Source organism: Podarcis muralis, chromosome 7 (assembly GCF_964188315.1).
Source record: "Podarcis muralis chromosome 7, rPodMur119.hap1.1, whole genome shotgun sequence".
In the NCBI taxonomy this organism is placed as follows: Eukaryota; Metazoa; Chordata; class Lepidosauria; order Squamata; family Lacertidae; genus Podarcis; species Podarcis muralis.
In genome coordinates, this window is record NC_135661.1 from 90,538,705 (window position 1) to 90,559,270 (window position 20,566).

The following is a 20,566-nucleotide window of genomic DNA, read 5'->3' on the forward strand; positions in this document are numbered from 1 at the left end:
TCACATAGGCCAAACAGCCACCAAGAAGTCCAACAAACATATTGTTCTAGCATATTGCAATGACATTTTGATTTCCCAAGATGGAACAGGTTGTATCTCTCTGCCTCATGCCATCATTGTAGTTTTCCAAACTGGTCCCAGTCCCCTCACTAGGCACAGTAGTTAGATACACCCCCAATATTTGCATGTTTTCAAATGGCAGAAATTGACCAAAGGTTTGGGTTTTGTCTGTTTCTCCAGACCTACACAAACCTCCAGTACTATGGCTCAGCTTTAGAAACTGCTTTCAGGAACGCCAGGGTGCCAATACCTGAGATTGTGAGATACCCCACAAGCATGCACAGAGTGTGATTCATTTGCCATTGAGTAAACACTGCCTCTCTATAATTATCTGGCATTTTGAGAAGCGTGCTCCCCCCCCCAAAAAAAAATGAACTGAAGGAACTGCAAGAAGCAAATAATACCCAAAATTTAATAAAACACAAATTGCTGCTCCTTCATTATTTTCATTGCCTATTTACTGTTAATGCACTGAAACCAAAACAGCCCCAAATGTGCTCTTAAGGTGCCACCCTACTAGCCTAATTTGGACTCCTTAATAAACTGCATTTCACATCATCCAATCCAGCAATTTAGGCTGCAATCCTCACCCCGCTTCCCTGAGAGGTGAGAGCAAGCTGCCTTGAATTCAACAGGATTTCCTCCCAAGTAGACGCGGCTGGGCTTGCACTGTAAGACTGCAGTCTGACATCATGCAAACCGAGACTGAAACGCTGCCAAGTTTTATGGCACTTCACTCTCACCCTGACAGCAATTTAAGGAGCAGGTAGAAGGTTTCACTTCACGCCGGGGGCCAATATGCCTCAGCCTGGAAAGTTGGCACGGGCAGGTGGCGACTTACCTGAACTGCCTTTCTAAAGAGTCACGCAAAGCAGCCCAGCTTCGTGTGGATCAGCGATCCCCGCCAGATCGAAACCCCGTGTCTGCGGGAAGCTTGGAGGCTGCATCGACAGCCTGACCTTTTGCATTTCTCCCGCGCGCCTGTCAATCATTAAACAGGTGTCCTAGCGCGGTTGCCACATCACCCACAGCGGGGAGCGCGCAAGAGGCGCAGCTGACTCCATCCTCTCCTCTGCAGGGCGCGCACACCTTGATGGATGGAGACCTGGAAGCGACGCGTGGAGAAAGGGGGTGGACTTTGCAAGCGAAGGGTGGAAAAGGGCAACCCCAAAAACGTCTGCCCCAAACCTCTGCCGCTCCTCCTCCTACTTCCGCCCTCCCTCCTCAACAGGTGAGCTGTGTTCTCTCTGCAGATACCTGCACAAAGAGAAACCAGGAGCAGGGAGGGTTGCCAGGTAATTTGATTCTCCAACGGTAACACGGGTGTGTGGGGAGGGAGCCCAACCCATCGGTGCACTCCCTCGGACAAGCCAGGTGCTTCTTCTCCCTTTGCAAGGAACAAAAAATAAAGCACACACTCTGCACCGTGCAAGCAAGGGCTGCAGTGACCAAGGAAGAGGCGAGAGAGAGGGAATAAAGTACATCTTTACGCAGCAATAAGGAGAAATGATGGCGTTCTCTCCCCACTCATGTGAATGGCTGTACAAAGAAGATTAGGCAAATCTGTGGAGGAGGAAGCTATCAATGACTGCCAAGTCCGAGGCAGTAATGTTTCTGAATGCAGGTTGCTGGAAGCCACAGGATGGGAGCTCTTGTGTTTGGGTTCTGCATGCAGGTTTTCCCAGTAGTGATGTATGGAAGTGAGAGCTGGACCATAAAGAAGGCTGGTCGCCGAAGAATGGATGCTTTTGAATTCTGGTGCTGGAGGAGACTCTTGAGAGTCCTATGGACTGCAAGAAGATCAAACCTCTCCATTCTTAAGGAAATCAGCCCTGAGTGCTCACTGGAAGGACAGATCCTGAAGCTGAGGCTCCAAGACTTTGGCCACCTCATGAGAAGAGAAGACTCCCTGGAAAAGACCCTGATGTTGGGAAAGATGGAGGGCACAAGGAGAAGGGGACGACAGAGGACGAGATGGTGGGACAGTGTTCTCGAAGCTACCAGCATGAGTCTGACCAAACTGCGGAAGGCAGTGGAAGACAGGAGGGCCTGGCGTGCTCTGGTCCAAGGGGACACGAAGAGGCAGACACCACTAAATGACTAAACAACAAAAGACTAACCAATTTATTTTGGCTTAAAACACACACATAACTGCTCCCAGAATTCCTTGGGGAAGGGAAGCCATGACTGTCGGCATGTCCAAAGTCCATTTCGGGGGCCTAATCCGACCTGACAGTTGGTTTAATCCCCGGCCCCTGTGGCAGTTTATTCCCAGGGTAAAATCCTAAAATAAGGCTAACAACTTTGGCTGTCCCTCTGGTCGGCCCTCACGGCCCTTCACTTCATCAAATCTGGCCCTCTTTGAAAAAAAGTTTGGACACCACTGTGCAGCATTGCACATTAAATGCATGGCGTTAAAAGTGGCTTGGGACTGGAAGGGAAGAAAGCAGAGAGGCCAACCTTAGGTGCAGCCAGAGCCAATGACATCCCATCCTCCTCGTTGCTGCCGAGTTGTACCAGGGCAACCCTGAGGAGGAAGTTCACAGCCAGTGCCACCCCCTGGACTGGAAGGCAGGCAGGTGGGGCCCAGGGCTGGGTGAGCTGGGGTGGAGCGGTGCCAAATTTCCTCCAAAGGACCAGCCTCCACTGACAACAGTACGATTAACGCACAACAGCAGAAACACGCAATAAAAGATTGGGCAACCGAGGCCAGTAAATGCTTGTTTGAATAAAAATGTTTTTAAGGTGCTAGCAAAGGCAGAATACTGAGGGTGGCCATTGGATCTTTGCCACCAGCACCATCATTCCCAACAAAACCTTGTGCTGATAAATAGGCACCTTTTTGTTTGTGTACATTTTAAAGGCCTCCTAGTCTAGTGCACTTTAACCCACAGCCCAGATGCAGAAGGCAACGAAGTCATAGGTGCACCGTGGCTCCTTGTTTTACCAGACAGGATAAGCCGCATGAACAGTATGCCATAAACTTAATCAAGTGGAATAATCAACGTCGTAAAGTTATGAACCAGGATGGAACTGGCTGTTTCCATTTCTTGATAGCAAACAACACCAGACTGTAGGATATCAGAAGGAAGTGACCTGAAAATGGGCATTTTCTGCTGTTGCCCCTGCACTGTGGAAGGTCCTTTTCACTACCACATTTGAAGCATCGCCCAACAATTGCATCAGACCTCTTGTAAAGACAGCGTATCTTTTGCCCAGGCTTTCCCTGATGCATAATATTGAACCCTGTTATTAGTGAATTCCTGTTTTTATGCTGTAACTGTTTAAAACACTGTTCCATTGTGCATATGTTCTCTTTCTGCATATAGTTTTGAGATTTCAAAATATTAAGCAGCTTAGAAATGTGCTCAATTAGTAAACAGGCTCTCTCAGCAGCCCACTCTGTTTATTCCCACAAAACTTTGCACAGTTGCCTCAAACGCTGTTGCATCTGCTGCAGATTTTGCAATGGCCTTGTTGTGTCCCATTCGCATTACAAGATGCTTTGAATCTGGACAGCTTTGTTTTGAATGCAAGGCAACAGTCCATACAGAAATATATGTATTTTTAATTCATTGTATGTTGAAAAACGCCCCACATTTTAAGCCTTTGAAGTTCTCTGGTTTCCTACGTGTACAAAAATGTACAACTGCAGAAGCCCTACTGGTTCTTCTCCCCTCAAGACAAGCCCCAGAAGCAAGGGGCTGGCGGCCATTGGAGCTGGTAGGGCAGAAGCCAGGGAGACGGACAGTAGGGGGAGCCAGAGTCAATGACAGGCAGAGCCAACTCCTTCTAGGCTTGGCCCCATCCTCCTCCCTGCTCAGTTCTACAAGGGCAACACTGAGGCTAAGGAAGAAGAATCTGATAGGCATTGCTCCCATGGACTGGACGCAAGAAAGAAGTCAGGCAGGTGGGGCCTAGTGGAGGGCAAGCTGAGGTTACTGGGGCCCAATCCATCCCCATGGACCTGCTTCCTTTTCTTATCGGTTCCTTATCAGAATCCTTTGAGAAGGGGTTTTGGTGTGGGTTGCCACAAACAAAGACGAGGCCAGCAGCTCAGCCTTGGCCAAATAACATTGAAAGCCCATAATATTCAGGTGACGTCCTTCCGATCGCTGTTTCATGGGCCCAACAAACATGTCCAACCTAAACCTCTTTTATTACAGTATTTCTATTGATTGCAGCTGGCCAAACTGCTGCCCCGACACATTCACGGTCCTGGCAATGGAAGGTATTAACGTCTGATGATTCTCTGTGTTTTTATATTATGCTGGAATGGCTGGGGCAACAAAGTCAGATGGGCGGGGTGTAAGTAATAAATTATTATTATTATGGAAGACTTTGAAACGCTTGACTCTCCTAGCTTGCTAGGCTGGTACAATAATATTTACCCATAACTGGACAAAAAATTACCCATAACATACGCCTATTAAAAGGGAATTTCTTATTTGGTGGAACTTTATTTTGTATTCCAGTGCATCAGACATACAGTTCTCTAGGTCAGCAGTATATCTGGATGTTGTAAGATTTCCTCCTTTGTCTCATTGTAGATGGACTTTCTCTTTTCTTCTACTGTTGTATCTCAGTAACCTCTTCCCCCCATAAAAGGTAAAGTAAAGGTAAAGGTACCCCTGCCCGTACGGGCCAGTCTTGCCAGACTCTGGGGTTGTGCGCCCATCTCACTCAAGAGGCCGGGGGCCAGCGCTGTCTGGAGACATTTCCGGGTCACGTGGCCAGCGTGACATCGCTGCTCTGGCGAGCCAGAGCCGCACACGGAAACGCTGTTTACCTTCCCGCTAAAAAGCGGTCCCTATTTATCTACTTGCACCCGGGGGTGCTTTCGAACTGCTAGGTTGGCAGGCGCTGGGACCGAGCAACAGGAGCGCACCCCGCCGCGGGGATTTGAACCGCCGACCTTTCGATCGGCAAGCCCTAGGCGCTGAGGCTTTTACCCACAGCGCCACCCGCGTCCCATAGCTATCTTTAAATCTGACTTCACATTTATTTTTCGCCACTGACTGCGGTGTGCTGAAGTCAGCCTTGCAAACGATGCTTTGTCATGCCCTGACGGAAGACTGGAAATGTACCCTAGGATTCAGGGCATCTTTGGAGTGCTAAGTTCAGGCACAATAGTGTGGATTTAGTCTTTGGGGCAAAACACAAGGAGCTCATTTGATCTCAAAGGTTTTCAGAACCACAAGGGTTTTGCAAAGAACCACACACAAAACCTTTATGACGTTAGCACATGCCCGGCAAGTCATTTATTTGAATGTCCCAGCTTCAAAGCTAGCACTTCCTCATAAAACATTTCCAAGAGTGGAAATATGCCTTACTTGAAATGGTCTTTTGAGCCAGAACTAGCATGGATAAGGAGCAATGTAGGGCAACATGTTAAAACCAGGAGATGGAAACCTATCCAATAGCCCAGATTTGCAGTTCTACAGGCCAGGCTCTGGACTTCTGTCCTGTATGGCAGGGCCAGGATAGATCTCCCTCACTGCTTGCTTGTAAGTCACCTGACACCACAATGTTTGCACCCTTATGATTTGCAGTCAGACCATGAAAGCAAAAAGACCCTTTGCAAGCCCTCACTATGACATGATCCTTGTGGGCTTGCGAAGTGCAGGGCTTTGCAGGCCCTGACAATCAGTTGACCATCAGTGCCTGCAAACTCCCTTGTAGCATCCATCAGCATCTTTATCTATAGGACAGGTGGGCATGGTTTGGAAGACGCTTTTAATGTTTAATAGGTTATTGTATTTTAGTGTATGGTTGGAAGCCGCCCAGAGTGGCTGGGGAAACCCAGCCAGATGGGTGGGGTATAAATAAAATATTATTATTATTGTGGGCCAAACAGGGAGGTCTGGAGGCCTACGGACATGCCCACAGAGCAAGCCAGAGGCTCTCTGCCATGGCTATGTGGGCATGTGAGTCAAATCCAGGCATCCAGTCTCCTGCTAGCAAAGTCAGACATGGTTCTTTGCTGGGAAGAGAATGAGGATGGCCTGATTTTCTGGCTTTGCTGGAAGGACAAGCATCTATTCCATCTGCCAGGCCACATTGCACGCTGCGTGTTATAGAACATGTTACGCACCAGAGCGCAGCCTTGTCCTCTCCCTTGCCTCCAGGGCTTACTATTCTCGTCTCTCTCTTCACTCCCCCCCCCCCCGCCCCTGCTTAATAGCTCATGCAAATTTGCAGTCTACAGCGGCTGCTCTTTCTCTCCTGCAATTCACAGTCTTTCTCTGTGTTAAGATTCACTCTCTCAAACATCAGAAGAGGAGGTCAAGCATGGACTGCAACACTTCGGACTACAAGGAGGAATACTCCTCCATGCTAAAAAAACAAAGAACCACCACAAACTCTCTGTACGCAGAAACATTCCCTGCATCCCAGAGAGAGAGAGGGGGGGGGTCTAGGCTAGAACCCTTCTCCCTGAGATGCTGGCTCTCTGCATGCAGGGAGCTGCTTGTGGACAGAAAAGCATTCCAGTGCGTGGGCCACCACAAAGCAAAACGGTCACTTCCGTCTGCCCAGGAAAATAGAGGTTTTCAGCACTTTGGGGACGTGACGGATGGTGAGCGACACCCGTGTCCCCCGCTGCAACGTGTCCCCAAGTTCGGCGTCACACATGCCTGCGTTGGCCACTTTCTCTGTGACAGTGTCCTCAGCAACCGGGCAGATGCCGTGAAGGTAGCGGCAGTACATGTCCTCCCGCAAGACCAAGAGGCTACGGGGCTTCAGGAGCAAGGACAAGAAGTGGCGCTGATCTTCAGTCTGAGGGACGGGCCCCTGGAAAGGGAAACAAAAACCCTTAGCTGTGACGTTTCTAGAAGATGTGCGCAGCCTGAGAGCAATACATTTTGGCATGCAGTCAGAAATGGAAGTGTGCTTTTTATAGCAGCGCTCATCAAATTATTGTGCCACACAACTCCATCCCCTAGATTTGCCGCTTGGGGGATCCCCACACATATCCCGATATATCTGTTGCTTGAACTGCTAAATGGTACCCAAATTCCATGCACCCACATTTCCAAAATATGCCCAAGCAAAGTATGTAGCACTGCAATTGCCTGGTGACACCTGTAAGTGGGTTCTGACTGTCCTCTTTACATGATGTAAGCACAGCTAGGATCAGGGCAACAGCAGCTACCTAGAGAAGCGGAGAAAGATGAAATATTTTTGGGGGGGGAAGTGGGGAAACAGGCAGATAATTTGCATGGTTAACGTGGCAAGAAGGCTATCAATGGAGGATCAAACAGCCATAGGTTATTGACAGGGCATCTATTTTGCATGCAGAAGGCCAGATCTCCAGGTTAAGGCTGGGAGACTCTCTTTCCTTGAACCCCTAGAGAGCTGCTGCCAGTCAGTGCAAACTGCACTGAACTAGATGGATGAATGACCTGGCTTGGTAATGAGGCACCTTCCTATGTTCCTCTAAATGGCAATTATTACTGGGCCTCCCTTGAACTCCTGATCCTCACCTCCAGCAGAAACTGAGCTGCCCATCTCTGAGTGGCAGTGCCAACCAACACTCCCCACAGCTTTGGCCAGAACCAAGCAGCTCAAATGGGACTGGACTACTTGAAAATGATTTACAGATGGCATTTAACTCTGAGTAGGTTTGCTAAGATGTATAGGACTGAATCAGGTAAGCGCTGGAGATGCAATGAGGTTGAGAGTACATTCTTTCATAGGTGGTGGACCTGTAAAAGGGTAAAAGAGTATTGGGAAATAATTCACAATGAATTGAAAAAAATGTTTAAAAGTACTTTGCCAAAAAAAACCCAGAGTCCTTTTAGTTGGGGATAATTCAAACAGAAACTCCCAGGTGTCAAAAAGGGTTATTTATGTACGCCACTACTGCGGCCCGTGTTTTGTTAGCCCCAAAATGGAAAACGAGCGAGGTCCCAACTAACGAAGAATGTCAACTTAAGCTGATGGAATATGCGCAGCTTGTGGACTTAACATATAGAATAAGAGAACAAGAAGAACGTACGTTTAGAGAAGATTTGGAAATGTTTATTGACTATATGGGGGAAATTGTGTACACTTGAAAATGCTGGCAGAATTAACATAAATTCAACAGTGTAAATAAGTTTTGATGGATGTAATAATGGAATACTGAATGGTTTCGTTTATGTAAAATATGCAGGGATTCATGACTTGCAAAATGAACGATGGAAAGAGAAGAAGGGAAGTCATTGATATTTTAAGGATGTTTAAAGGAGCATTCTAAATTGTAAAACACAAAATTTAAATTAAAATATATTTAAAAATAAAATAAAATAAAATGGGACTGGAGTAGACCGTCCTCTTGCCCAATATTATTTACCTCTCCGCCTTCCGATTGCTGCCTTCTGCTGATGGGATAGTAGAAGTCGAGGAGGGTGTGAGACCCCAGGTTGATGGTTGTGACGGTGGGGAAATAGAGGGGGCCGTCCTCGTGAGGCTACGGGAAAAACAGACCCAACGTCAGACAGGGGAAAGGAGATATTTGTGCCAGATTTACGTATAAGCTAAACAAGCTATAGCTTAGGGCCCCACTCTCTTGCGCCCCCCCAAAAAAATTTAAAGGCAAAAAAATCCTGAATGTACATTTCCAAAATACAGTGGTACCTCGGGTTAAGTACTTAATTCATTCCGGAGGTCCGTTCTTAACCTGAAACTGTTCTTAACCTGAAGCGCCACTTTAGCTAATGGGGCCTCCTGCTGCCGCCACATGATTTCTGTTCTCATCCTGAAGCAAAGTTCTTAACCTGAAGCACTATTTCTGGGGTAGCGGAGTCTGTAACCTGAAGCGTATATAACCCAAGGTACCACTGTATAAGATAAAAAACAAATGAAATAAAACCTATGTACAGCAAGAGTGTTTTGTGTTGTGTTGGCTCCTATTTAAACAATTTATTCAACTAAAGCAATAACATCATAGCAATATGTATCCATGTTTGTTAACCGATGTGGTTAAACGTTTTGGGTATTTTTTTTTTAAAAAAACTTAGACTGAGTTTTAGCACACATGAAAAACTTGAAACAAATCCTTATTTTCTGATGAATAGCCTTTGGACTATAATGTAACTTAAATAGAAAACTATCTTTAGAAAGGTTTTTCCTCCAGAAGCATTTTATTTTTAAAAATCCGATTTAAATGAAAAAATCTGATTTAAATTTTAAAAAAATCAAATTTTTCATTTTTTAAAAAACATCATTGCTTTTTATCCACCCTGCTACCATGTCACCTCTTATTTGTCATTTTCTCTGAACTGAAAAGTCCCTTAACTGCCGCTTTCCCCCTCACAAGCACAGTTGCGCCATCCCTGGGGCCATTTTGTTTTCCCCATTTCTGAACCTTTCCTAACGTTAGCGCCAGCCTTTTCTGAGGCGAGGCCGCCAGAAGAATGGCACACTTTTTTCCCCCAGACGTGCCACAGATTTGTACAAAGAGCCTTAGGGATATCTCAGTGGTTCTATCCCGGGCGCCATGTGTGAGGCAGCCGGTTACCATGATGCCCTCGCCAGGGCGGTACTCGTTGACAAGGACGTGGTTTGCCATTTTCCCTCCAAAAACGCCGAGGGAGGACACTTTGTCGGCGCAGGCCTGGAGCCAGGCGGGCAGCTTCTCCAGAACCATCCCTTTGGGGTGAGGCAGCCCTCCTGAGGGGAAAAAAGGATAAAAAACACCACAAATTTAAAATACTGTCTACAGTGGCCTTGGCAAAGTTTCTTTCAGTAGTCATATGTATCAAAGATCATCATACTCTTTAAGAGAGAATGTAATGAAAATGCGATACAGGTGGTACTTGACCCTGGCCATATTGGCAAATGAAATATACTCGGAGTCGAGAGTGGATTTCATGTTCTTTATTCAGCTCATAGTGGTGAAGAGGAATGGAAGTTCCCCCTGAATATCTGCTTTATATACATTATTTACACAATGGGCCCCATGTGATTGGCTAATTCCAGGATTCACCGGTAGGCCAATCAGGTTGAGGATTCACTTCCACTTGGAGCTGCATTGGGTGGCTCATGTGGACCAATCAGACTGCTGCATTCTGGGTCCTATTGTTCTAGGACCAATCAGACTGCTGCATTTTGGATCCTATTCAACTCAGTACATAACACCAAAAATGTACAAAAGCTGTAGTGATGTATGTTGGAGATTATGAAAAATTGACTATGCTTCATTGACTATGCAAATGCCTATAAATAAAAAATTATTATTCTTATTATTATCAGTATCCACTTGCACTGTCAAACTCAGACATATCTCCCCCTATTCTTCCTAATGTCTCAACAAATTAAACCGATTTGTAAAAAAAAAAAAAAAAAAGCGTTACTTGGAAAAAAAATACGAGAGATATTGCACACACCTTTGTAAATCAAGAAAATCTTTAATAAAAATAATTTTTTAAAAAAGCAAAGAAAAAAAAGCACCATAGATTTAAAATATTGTGTACGGTGGCCTTGGCAAAGTTTCTTTCAGTAGCCATACGTATCAAAGATCATCATACTCAAGACTAAATAAATATGGCCTCAGTCCTCCTCTCCCGGGGGGCTGTCTGCATGAATCTGTATTTTATTCTGAATCTATGTTACGGGTCTTTGGACCGCAATAAAGATTTATTATTAAACTACTGTCTATAGGGCACAAGATTTAGGACACAATATACAAATGGAGGATTGGGGGAAACTGGAAAGTGAATTTGAAATTCACTGATTGTAGAACTTTGAAAAGAGAATTGTACGAAAATGACGTATCAATGGTATATCACCCCGGAAAAAATGGCAAAAAACGTACAGAGAAAGAGAAAGAAGGCACGTTTTACCATCTGGAGTGGGATTGTAAAATAATCAAAAGCTATTGGGAAATGATTTATAATGAAATGAAAATAATGTTTAAGACCTTTTTGAAAAGTCCAGAAGCTTTTTTGTTAGGTATTATAGGCCATGAAATGGCAAAAGAGTGGAAGAAATTATTTATATATGCTACAACAGCGGCTAGGATATTACTATCCCCAAAATGGAAAGACGACAAGATACCAATGAAAGAAGAATAGCAAGAAAAGCTGATGGAATACTCTGAAATGGCGAAGCTGACCGGGAAACTAAGAGACAAGGACAAACAGACTTTAAAAAGGATTGGGAATAAAAAAATATTAAAAAAAGAATTGGGAATTGTTTCTGTTGTATCTACAGAAATATTGTAAAGAAGTGGATCACTAGCAGGATTTGAGTCAACACTTACGATTAAGAAAATAAATATAAAATTAAGACATTATAACTGGGAAAATAATAAAATGTACTACGTGATTTGGGAAACCTGGTCCGAAAATGATAAGAATATAATATTTATGTAAAAGGTTACAAAATTAAGGTAGAATAAAACAGGGAGGAGAAACAAATATTGAAAGAACCAGAAGGGGAAGTTGAGGGAAGTCAGGGGAGGGGATTGGGACTCATATACGTTTTTTGGTGTGATATTGATGATTGCTTGGTGTATAAAATGGTAAAACTCAATAAAATTGTTTAAAAAATAAAATAAGATACAGGGTGGTCACGTCAAGGTTGATGGCAGCCACACTCCAACAAACGTGTCTCCTGACTCAAAACATGGCGGTTTTCCACATCTGGAAGGCCACGTCATGGTTTCCTGAGTCAGCCCACGTTTCTTGTCAACTTTTCCCTTTTCTTGTGAGGAATCCTATTCAGAATAAGGGAATTTCCCTTTAAAAAAAGGGAAAAGTTGACAGCTATGTGAATTTCTTGACAGTTTCCCTCAGAAACTGTTTACCTCACAACAGAGGCCAACAGGCCTTGCAGGCCGAGTCCCTCACAGGCCTGTGGAGATTTCCACTGTCAAGAGACGAGTTGGGCCAGGAAAGCAAATTTGTTTTGGCAGGCTTTTAAGGTTTCACAAATCAAAAATATGCTGTTCCCTCAGCTTCACTGCAGTTAGTGACTGTGTGTGTGTTTTTAAAGCGTTTCAGCTGCCATTGGTTTAATTCAGTGGTGTTCAAACTTGTTTCAAAGAGGGCCAGATTTGATGAAGTGAAGGGCTGTGAGGGCCAACCAAAGTTGTTGATCTTTTTAAAGGATTAAAGTTGGGGCTGAAACGGACTTTGGACATATTTTGTGTGTGTTCTAGTCCAGATTTAGGCACTCCCAAAAGGGCGGATTTGATTTAAATCAAATCGATTTAAATCACTAGTCGGTAAGACTTGATTTAAATCACTAGCAAGTAAGACTTGATTTAAATCTTTCTTTCTTTTTTACAGAAAGGTTCAGCCTTGCCAGCATCCTCTTAATATTTACAACCAGACAAAGCTTTCATTTTTGGAATCATAAATTTTCAGAGTAGTTTTTACAGTTATATCAAAAATCACTGATTTGGTTATACTGTCAGAAATACATAGGCAGATAATTATGAAATCGTTGTTTATATTTGGACAACTTTTCTGCCGTACTTTATTGGAAGGACAAAAATAATCAATTCCTTAATAACAATTTAAACAATTTATTTAACTAAAACAATAACATATGTATCCATGTTTTTTTAACTGATGTGGTTAAACGAGTTTTAAAACAAACAAACAAACCTTAGACTGAGTTTTAGCACACATGAAAAACTTTAAAGAAATCCTTATTTCCTGATGAATAGCCTTTGGACTATAATGTAACTTAAATAGGAAACTATCTTTAGAAAGGTTTTTCCTCCAGAAGCATTTTATTTTAAAAATCTGATTTAAATAAAAAAATCCAACTTAAGTTTTTTTTAAAAAATCGATTTTTTTATTTAAAAAAAATAATTGATTTTTATCCACCCTGACTCCCAGCTGGGTGAATGAACAAACAAGTCCAGCTTTCTCAAAAAAATAATATTTATATCCTGTTCTTCTGTCAAGAAAGTCAGGATGAGGTGGGGGGTTCCTCATTTTTCCCTTGGCAAAATGCTGTTTTATAAGCTTCACAGCAAACAGGGGATGCACCGCTCCAAGTCCACATTTAATGCTCTTAACCGCTAAACTAGCTTTCGGTGTGAGGAGAGGCCTATACAGTGGGACCTCAGTTGTCAAACGTAATCTGTTCCGGAAGACCATTTGACTTCCGAAAATGTTTCAATAACCGAGGCACAGAGATTAGGGGCAGATGTGTAGCAAAATAGCCGCCTGAGCCCAGTGGTGTCGCGGGGGGGGGGGGGCAGTGCACCCCGGGTGCCATGTCTGGGGGGGGGGGTGACAGGAAGGCACCCTGCGGGGATCCCGGCACCGGCTGCAAACCGCTATGTACAGCGCATGTGCGGTGTCACACACATGTGCTGTACGTAATGACGCCGCACATGCACTGCCACCAGCGCCGCTCAAGTGCCGAAAGGACGGGGTGGGATCCCTCCGTTGCCGCTGCAGCCGCATGTAGAGGATTCTCCGTTCGGCTGTAGCGGCGATGGAGGAATCCCGGCACCATCCCTATGGTGCTGGAGAGGTGGCAGCAAACCGCTATGTAATAATAATAATAATAATAATTTATTATTTATACCCCGCCCATCTGGCTGGGCCTCCCCAGCCACTCTGGGCGGCTTCCATAAAAACCAAAAATACAATAAAATATCACATGTTAAAAACTTGTGTGCGGCGTTGCACACATGCGCTGTATGTGACGACGTCGTACATGCGCTGTACATAGCGGTTTGTGCCGGCGCCGTTCAAGTGTTGTACATACAGGGGTGTGATCCCTCCCATCGCCGCTACAGCCACATGTAGAGGATGCTCCGTTCGCGGCTGTAGCAGCGATCCCGGCACCGTCCATACAGCGCTGGAGCAGTGGCACCAGCAAACCACTATGTACAGCACATGTGCATCGCACGTGAGCCCTACGTAGCAATGCTCCGCCCCGCATGTCACGACGCCTTTGTTCGCCCCTGCCTGAGCCTCCTTCATGCCGTTGAAGAAAACTGACCCCACTGTACATTGGCCTTCTGAGCCTCCTTTGTGCGCTATAGGAGTGAATGGGGATCCACAAGATTAAAGGGGGCAGTGAGGTTCCCCTCCAGCGTCCGCACGCAACATTTACCCCAGTTCTGCAGCCTCCTCCCCGACAGCTGAGTCCACTTGGGCTTGGGAGCATCATAAACCTGCAGGCAGGGGAAAAGAAAGCAAAATATTCACATGGAAACTGCAGGCATCAGAAGAAGTACCCAGAAAATGTTTTAAAAGACATTTGTGAAAAAGCCAGAGGCATTTCCGTTAGGTATAGTAGGGAATGAGAGCCCAAAGAGAGATATAAAAGGGTTTATGTATGCGACAACAGCAGCAAGAACTCTTTTAGCCCCAAAATGGAAGCAACGGGATATCTCATTGCTGGAAGAGTGGCAGGCAAAGGTGATGGACTTTGTGGACTTGGCAAGGCTGACCGGGAAAATCGGAAACCAGCGCAATCCAGCTTTCCAAAAAGACTGGAGTAAATTTGTACAATATCTGAAGGACAATCGCAAACAATTAACAACACTAGCAGGGTTGTCAACATGCAATGCTAAGGATCTGTACCTTTTTATATTTATTTTAAAAATTGTGATTAACGGAAGGAGTGAAACGTAAATAGGAAAATGTATAAAATGCTACGAGGTGATAACGAATTATGGAAAACATGAGACGAGAGGGAGGGAAGTCGAAGCTCGACTGAGCAAATATGTAATGAGTACAATAAGGATTTGTTTAAATGTGATAAAATGGAAACTTATGGAAACTGGAATGGAAAATGGAAAAATGGAAATTAATATTTATTAATATTAAAAACAAAAACAAAACAGAAGTACCCAGGGGCAGCTCAGCCTTCTTCCAACGCATTGGATAGATTCCCCCAGATAGGAACATTTATGTTCTCTTCTTTTTTTGTATATAATTTTTATTAAATTTAAAATACTCATTTTACATCCTTAAGATATCAATGACTCCCTTTCTTCTCTTTCCATGGCTCATTTTGCATATCACAAATCCCTATGTATTTTAAAAAAGCCATACCATTCAGTATTCCATTACTGCATCCATCAAAACTTATTTACGCTGTTGAATTTATCTTAATGCTGCCAGCGTTTTCAGCTGTACACCATTATTTCTCGTATATTCTCTAAACGCATGTTCCTCTTGTTCTCTTGTTCTATATGTTAAGTCTGCAAGTTGGAACATTTATGTTCTCCATCACAACATTGCCAAGAACTACAGGGAGGCGTGGAAAGTGAATTCTGCCTATTGTAATGTTGCACCAGAAATTATTGCTGGTGATCTAAGGCTGGAAATCAGTCATAATAATAATAATAATAATAATAATAATAATAATAATAATAATTTATTACTTATACCCCACCCATCTGGCCAGGTCTCTCCAGCCACTCTGGGAGGCTCACAACAGAATATTAAAAACATGATAAAACATCAAACATTAAAAACTTTCCCTAAACAGTCATTATAGAGAGAGAGAAAGAGGGAAAGAGAAAGAGAGAAAGCAGGAAGAGAACTGAGCTCTGTGTATATCATTGGAAACACCATGTGCAACTTGATAGCTGTTCCTGGCAAATTTGATATTGATAGCTGTTAAAGAGTATACTATACAGCTGCTTTAACTGCTACACCACTGCAGTTTGCTGCCTCGTGGAGGAAAATGTGCAATACAAATTTAACAACAACGACAACAGAAGCAGATTTTTAAAAAGATTAGCTCAGAAGGACATGATTAAAAAGATTAACTCAGAAGGACAATACAAGATGGACCTTGGCAGTTCACCCAGCTTTTGGGCCACCCAGAGGCATCTGGCTGGTCACCACTGCAGACATTCTGGGGTGAGGAACCCCTGGTTTGCAAGCCAATTTTGGCTCAGCAGGCTGTTTTTCTCCATAGCACGGGCACATCAGTTGGCATCACCATTGACACCAGCTGATGTACTGGCGGCACAAACCTGTTCCCAGTACAAAACAGGATTGCACAGCCCAAACAGCAGGATTTGATCTCTGCTCATCAGCCTTTGCGAGTCTCCCTTGAAGATCACACTGAAAGGGATTTTGTCAAATTTAGCCCGTGGGGCAGATCCTGATATGGATGTGGGCCATGGAGGTCAAAAGGTCCCCCCCCCCCCTAGTTTGAATTCAACAAGACAGTTCTTAAAACACCGCACAAAGGGGAACATAAATGTGCGCGCACCTGTTGCAAAAGGTACGCCTCCTCAGCCTCTGTGATGAAATCTGGAACATAGTAAGCGGCTGGTGGAGACTGCATACAAAAGAGAAAATGTGATAAGTACAAAAATGCAGATCTAAGGAAAAAACCCTCCCCCTAAAAAACCTCCTAGCCGCTGCAATGTGATTGTGGGAACTTTGCATGCTCCTCCTCAGTCAGAATCATGGCTCTCTGTATGAAAAAATGAATAATATCTATAAAATGAAGATTTCCCCTCTGTACAAAATATCAGGCATTTAATATTTGGTGGTATTGAGAATGTTGCTCATTAGCCAGGCCTTTGGCTAATCAAACAACTGTTGATAATGTTGGCTAATTAAAGAACCGACGGACTTTTAAACTGGGGGGGTGGTATTGTTTGGTTTGTTACTACGGTATGTATTTTCGCATTTTTAATATTGCAAACCACCTTGTGGATGAAGGGCGGTATAGAAATTTAATAAAGAAGGAAAAAAAGAGGAAGGGGATCAAATTCTGGGGTTGTTTTTGTCTGTTTCCCCATCTCTGGGATAATTATTCTGTTTCTTCTCTGTAGCTGCCACCCCAGTCTATACTGGTCATAGACATGTGCAGCACATTTCATTAGTGTGCACACAGGTTTGTTTTTAAAATGGCAAACATTTATTGAATATGTACTCATACTCAGTCATAAAGGATATCATTTTCATTCATCAAACTAATCAAATTAAAACCTGACTTAGTTTTTTTTTTAATTAGCAAACAACGCTTTACTTAAAAAAATACAAAATTGAAAAAATGAGATGCAAAACAGGCGCATGATCTTTATTGTAGAGTTTGAAGGGACCCCTGAGGGTCATCTAGTCCAACCCGCGGCAATCTTTAACCATCTTTAATCTTTATCTTTACTATTATCTTCAACCAGATAACAAGCAGCCCCAGAATGACCAAAATGTGTTCAAGTTTCTTTCATCTTCCTGTCCTAGAGAATGAGACGTCGCTCACCAGGTGTGAGCAGAAAGGTGTGACGTCCCCTGTGACTTAACTATGGCTTGATATGTAGCATTAAAAGTAGGTTGTGCTCATCTCCTTCCTGGGAAAACCTTCAGCACCTCTAGACAAATCCATGACTGCTCCATTTCCAGCTTAATTCACTTCTCTCTCTCTCTCTCTCTCTCTGTGTGTGTGTGTGTGTGAGAGAGAGAGAGAGAGAAAGAGAGAGAACAAGTGTACTCCTATCACTGAACATAATACAGTGGTACCTTGGTTCTCAAACAACTTGGAACCCAAACACTGCAAACCCAGAAGTAAGTGTTCTGGTTTGCAAACCGTTTTCGGAAGCTGAAAGTGCTCCGTTTTGAGTGTTATGCTTCCAATTTGAGTGCCATACAGTGGTACCTCGCAAGACGAATGCCTCGCAAGACGGAAAACTCGCTAGACGAAAGGGTTTTTTGTTTTTTGAGCTGCTTCGCAAGACGATTTTCCCTATGGGCTTGCTTCGCAAGACGGAAACGTCTTGCAAGTTTGTTTCCTTTTTCTTAACACCGTTAATACAGTTGCGACTTGACTTCGAGGAGCAACTCATAGCACGCGGTGTGGTAGCCTTTTTTGAGGTTTTTGAAGACTTTGGTGATTTTTGAAGCTTTTCCAAAACTTTTCCGACACCGTGCTTCGCAAGACGAAAAAAATCGCAAGACGACAAAACTCGCGGAACGAATTAATTTCGTCTTGCGAGGCACCACTGTACTTCTGTTTTGAGTGTTTTGCTGAGGTCTGTCTGTTTTTGCGATTTATTTTGGGTTTTTATTTTTGTGGCTCTTTTTTGTGACTGTGTGGAACCTAGTTCAGCTACTGATTGATTGATTGATTGATTGATTGACTGATCAATCAATCAATCAATCAATCAATCGTATGACTGCAGTACATTGTTTATTGCCTTCATTTTATGGACCCATGGTCTCGTTAGATACTAAAATTCATGTTAAATTGCTGTTTTAGGGGTTGTTTTAAAAAGTCTGGAACAGATTAGTCCATTTTGCAGTACTTTCTGTGGGAAAGCACGCCTCGGTTTTGGAACGTTTGGGTTTTGGAACGGACTTGCGGAACGGATTAAGTCTGAGAACCAAGGGACCACTGTACAAAGCTTCCTATTCAATAACGAAGACATTCCAGCAACCCTCTAGGAAAATGCATCCCTCCCACAAGACGGTACCTGCGTCACACGAAACGGCTCCAGAGCCATGATCCCATCAGAAGTCGCCGACATCTCAGAACAGAGAGCTGAGCTTTCTTCCTTTCTTCTCACTCCATCACAAATCCCTGAGCCTCACCAAAAAGGGTGAACTCCCAGTCGCTCACCTGGGAAAGACAAAAGCAGCAGCACATCAGACATGGGAAATGACCTGCTTTCAAGAAAGGCCTTTTCCTACTGGAGACATTTGCTCACATCCGGCCCTTGTTACTCTTACCCCCCCCCCAGCCTCTTATATCCCCCCTTCCCCTTTATCCGCTGCTTCTTTGAATTGCTTAGTTTGGAAGCTCCTTGGGGCAGCAACCTCTCTGTGGCTTTGCTTCACCTTGACTTATAATTGCCACTATATGCTGAGACTTTTAAACAGTGCTTTAAAGGACTTTTGCATATCTCCACCCTGCCCCCAAATCAGATATGCTTTTTACAGCTGTTTTAATGCCTTGGTTGAATTTTTGCATATTATTTTTTCATCTGCACATGGCCTTGAAAACTGATGTTAGAAAGGCGGCAAGGGAATTCTTTTAAAAAAACGACGAAGCACCATGTTCCTTGTGGCTGTTGTGTAGATACTACCTGGAGTAAAAGCTAAACCTGCTGAACTTCCGCCTGCCATGCAGCTGGTTGTTGTTGTTGTTTAGTCGTTTAGTGGTGTCCGACTCCTCGTGACCCCCTGGACCAGAGCACGCCAGGCACTCCTGTCTTCCACTGCCTCCCGCAGTTTGGTCAAACTCATGCTGGTCTCTTCAAGAACACTGTCCCACCATCTCGTCCTCTGTCGTCCCCTTCTCCTTGTGCCCTCCATCTTTCCCAGCATCAGGGTCTTTTCCAGGGAGTCTTCTCTTCTCATGAGGTGGCCAAAGTCTTGGAGTCTCAGCTTCAGGATCTGTCCTTCCAGTGAGCACTCAGGGCTGATTTCCTTCAGAATGGATCGGTCTGATCTTCTTGCAGTCCATGGGACTCTCAAGAGTCTCCTCCAGCACCAGAATTCAAAAGTATCAATTCTTCGGTGATCAGCCTTCTTGATGGTCCAGCTCTCACTTCCATACATCACTACTGGGAAAACCATGGCTTTAACTATACGGACCTTTGTTGGCAAGGTGATGTCTCTACTTCTCAAGATGCTGTCTAGGCCTGTCATTGCTTTTCTCCCAAGAAGCAGGGGTCTTTTAATTTCGTGGCTGCTGTCACCATCTGCAGTGATCATGGAGCCCAAGAAAGTCAAATCTCGCACTGCCTCCATTTCTTCTCCTTCTGTTTGCCAGGAGGTGATGGGACCAGTGGCCATGATCTTCGTTTTTTTGATGTTGAGCTTCAGACCATATTTTGCACTCTCCTCTTTCACCCTCATTAAAAGCTCCGGCCATGCAGCTGGACATTCTTGCAAATGGGAATAAGGGGTGCAATGGAAGCCCCCCATTCCAACTGAGCCAAGCCTCGCCAGGACGCCTAAGCCCTCTAGCAGGGCTCCCAAGGGCAGGAAAAGGAACCCAGGAGTCCTGAGCCGCCCCCTCCCCATTGCAAACTCCCCCCGCCCTTTAGCTCCACGGATACTCACTCATTCCAGCAGACAGCAAGATGATATTTCCGGGCAGCTCGTTGACTGACAGCTGCGTCCATCCAATGAGAGAATGCGGGGAAAGCCTCCAGCGGGAAGGATCAGTAAACAGCTGAGCTTTGTAGGTCCCGCCTTCCTTCAGTCTAGTGAACCAATCAATTGTCTGCGGGCTGGTCAAAATGCGGGGAGGGGGCGTGGGTGTTCTTGAAGAGCAAAGGACGCTGGGAGCCAGGACTCCTGGGTTCCTTTGAAGGTCTGGTGAAAGAAGGGGCTGGACTCCTGGGTTATTTTGATTGTCTGGGGAAAAGAAAGGGGCCAGGACTCCTGGGTTCCTTTGGGGGTTTGGAGGAAGCAGAGGGGCCAGGACTCCTGGGTCCCTTTGAAGGTCTGGTGAAAGGAAGCGGGTCAGGACTCCTGGGTTATTTTGCTTGTCTGGGGAAAAGATAGGGGCCAGGACTCCTGGGTTCTCTGGAGGAAGCAGAGGGGCCAGGACTCCTGGGTCCCTTTGGGGGTGTGGG

At 44.6% G+C, this 20,566-nt stretch overlaps 2 protein-coding genes across 5 annotated transcripts in view; both read right to left on the reverse strand.

Moving 5' to 3' along the window:
• SYNE4 (spectrin repeat containing nuclear envelope family member 4) overlaps positions 1-1,705 on the reverse strand; it is a 32,902-nt gene extending 31,197 nt beyond the window's left edge. The window contains exon 1 of one of the 3 annotated variants that reach the window (XM_077932422.1): positions 902-1,705. The gene's annotated coding sequence lies outside the window, so the exon portion shown is untranslated. Of the gene's footprint in view, positions 1-650; positions 792-901 lie in introns of those variants that run through there. The other 2 variants (XM_028741817.2, XM_077932420.1) reach the window with 2 other exon arrangements.
• A 2,784-nt stretch (positions 1,706-4,489) lies between these two features.
• On the reverse strand, positions 4,490-20,197 carry ALKBH6 (alkB homolog 6, nucleotide demethylase). Of its 2 annotated transcripts, none has more exons than XM_028741813.2 (7): positions 20,049-20,197; positions 18,455-18,600; positions 16,249-16,317; positions 14,128-14,188; positions 9,563-9,714; positions 8,396-8,512; positions 4,490-6,852 (listed from the first exon to the last, which is right to left on the reverse strand). In XM_028741813.2, the coding sequence occupies exons 2-7, from the start codon at positions 18,506-18,508 to the stop codon at positions 6,580-6,582; spliced, it is 726 nt and encodes a 241-aa protein (XP_028597646.2). In that variant the 5' UTR covers positions 18,509-18,600; positions 20,049-20,197; the 3' UTR covers positions 4,490-6,579. The 2 variants fall into 2 exon arrangements, with proteins under 2 accessions (XP_028597646.2, XP_028597647.2); XM_028741814.2 differs by lacking the exon at positions 20,049-20,197 and adding an exon at positions 19,067-19,214.
• Positions 20,198-20,566: the final 369 nt, after the last annotated feature.

What these genes read in the sequence shown, in the direction of transcription:
- ALKBH6 (XM_028741813.2), bottom strand. Translation starts at nt 18,508, where the DNA reads ATGTCGGCGACTTCTGATGGGATCATGGCTCTGGAGCCGTTTCGTGTG. An exon ending in AGCCGTTTCGTGTGACGCAG is followed by an intron (nt 16,318 to 18,454) that starts GTACCGTCTTGT and finishes TTTTGTATGCAG; the next exon opens with TCTCCACCAGCCGCTTACTA. An exon ending in GCCCTGGCGAGGGCATCATG is followed by an intron (nt 8,513 to 9,562) that starts GTAACCGGCTGC and finishes TTTTTCCCGTAG; the next exon opens with CCTCACGAGGACGGCCCCCT.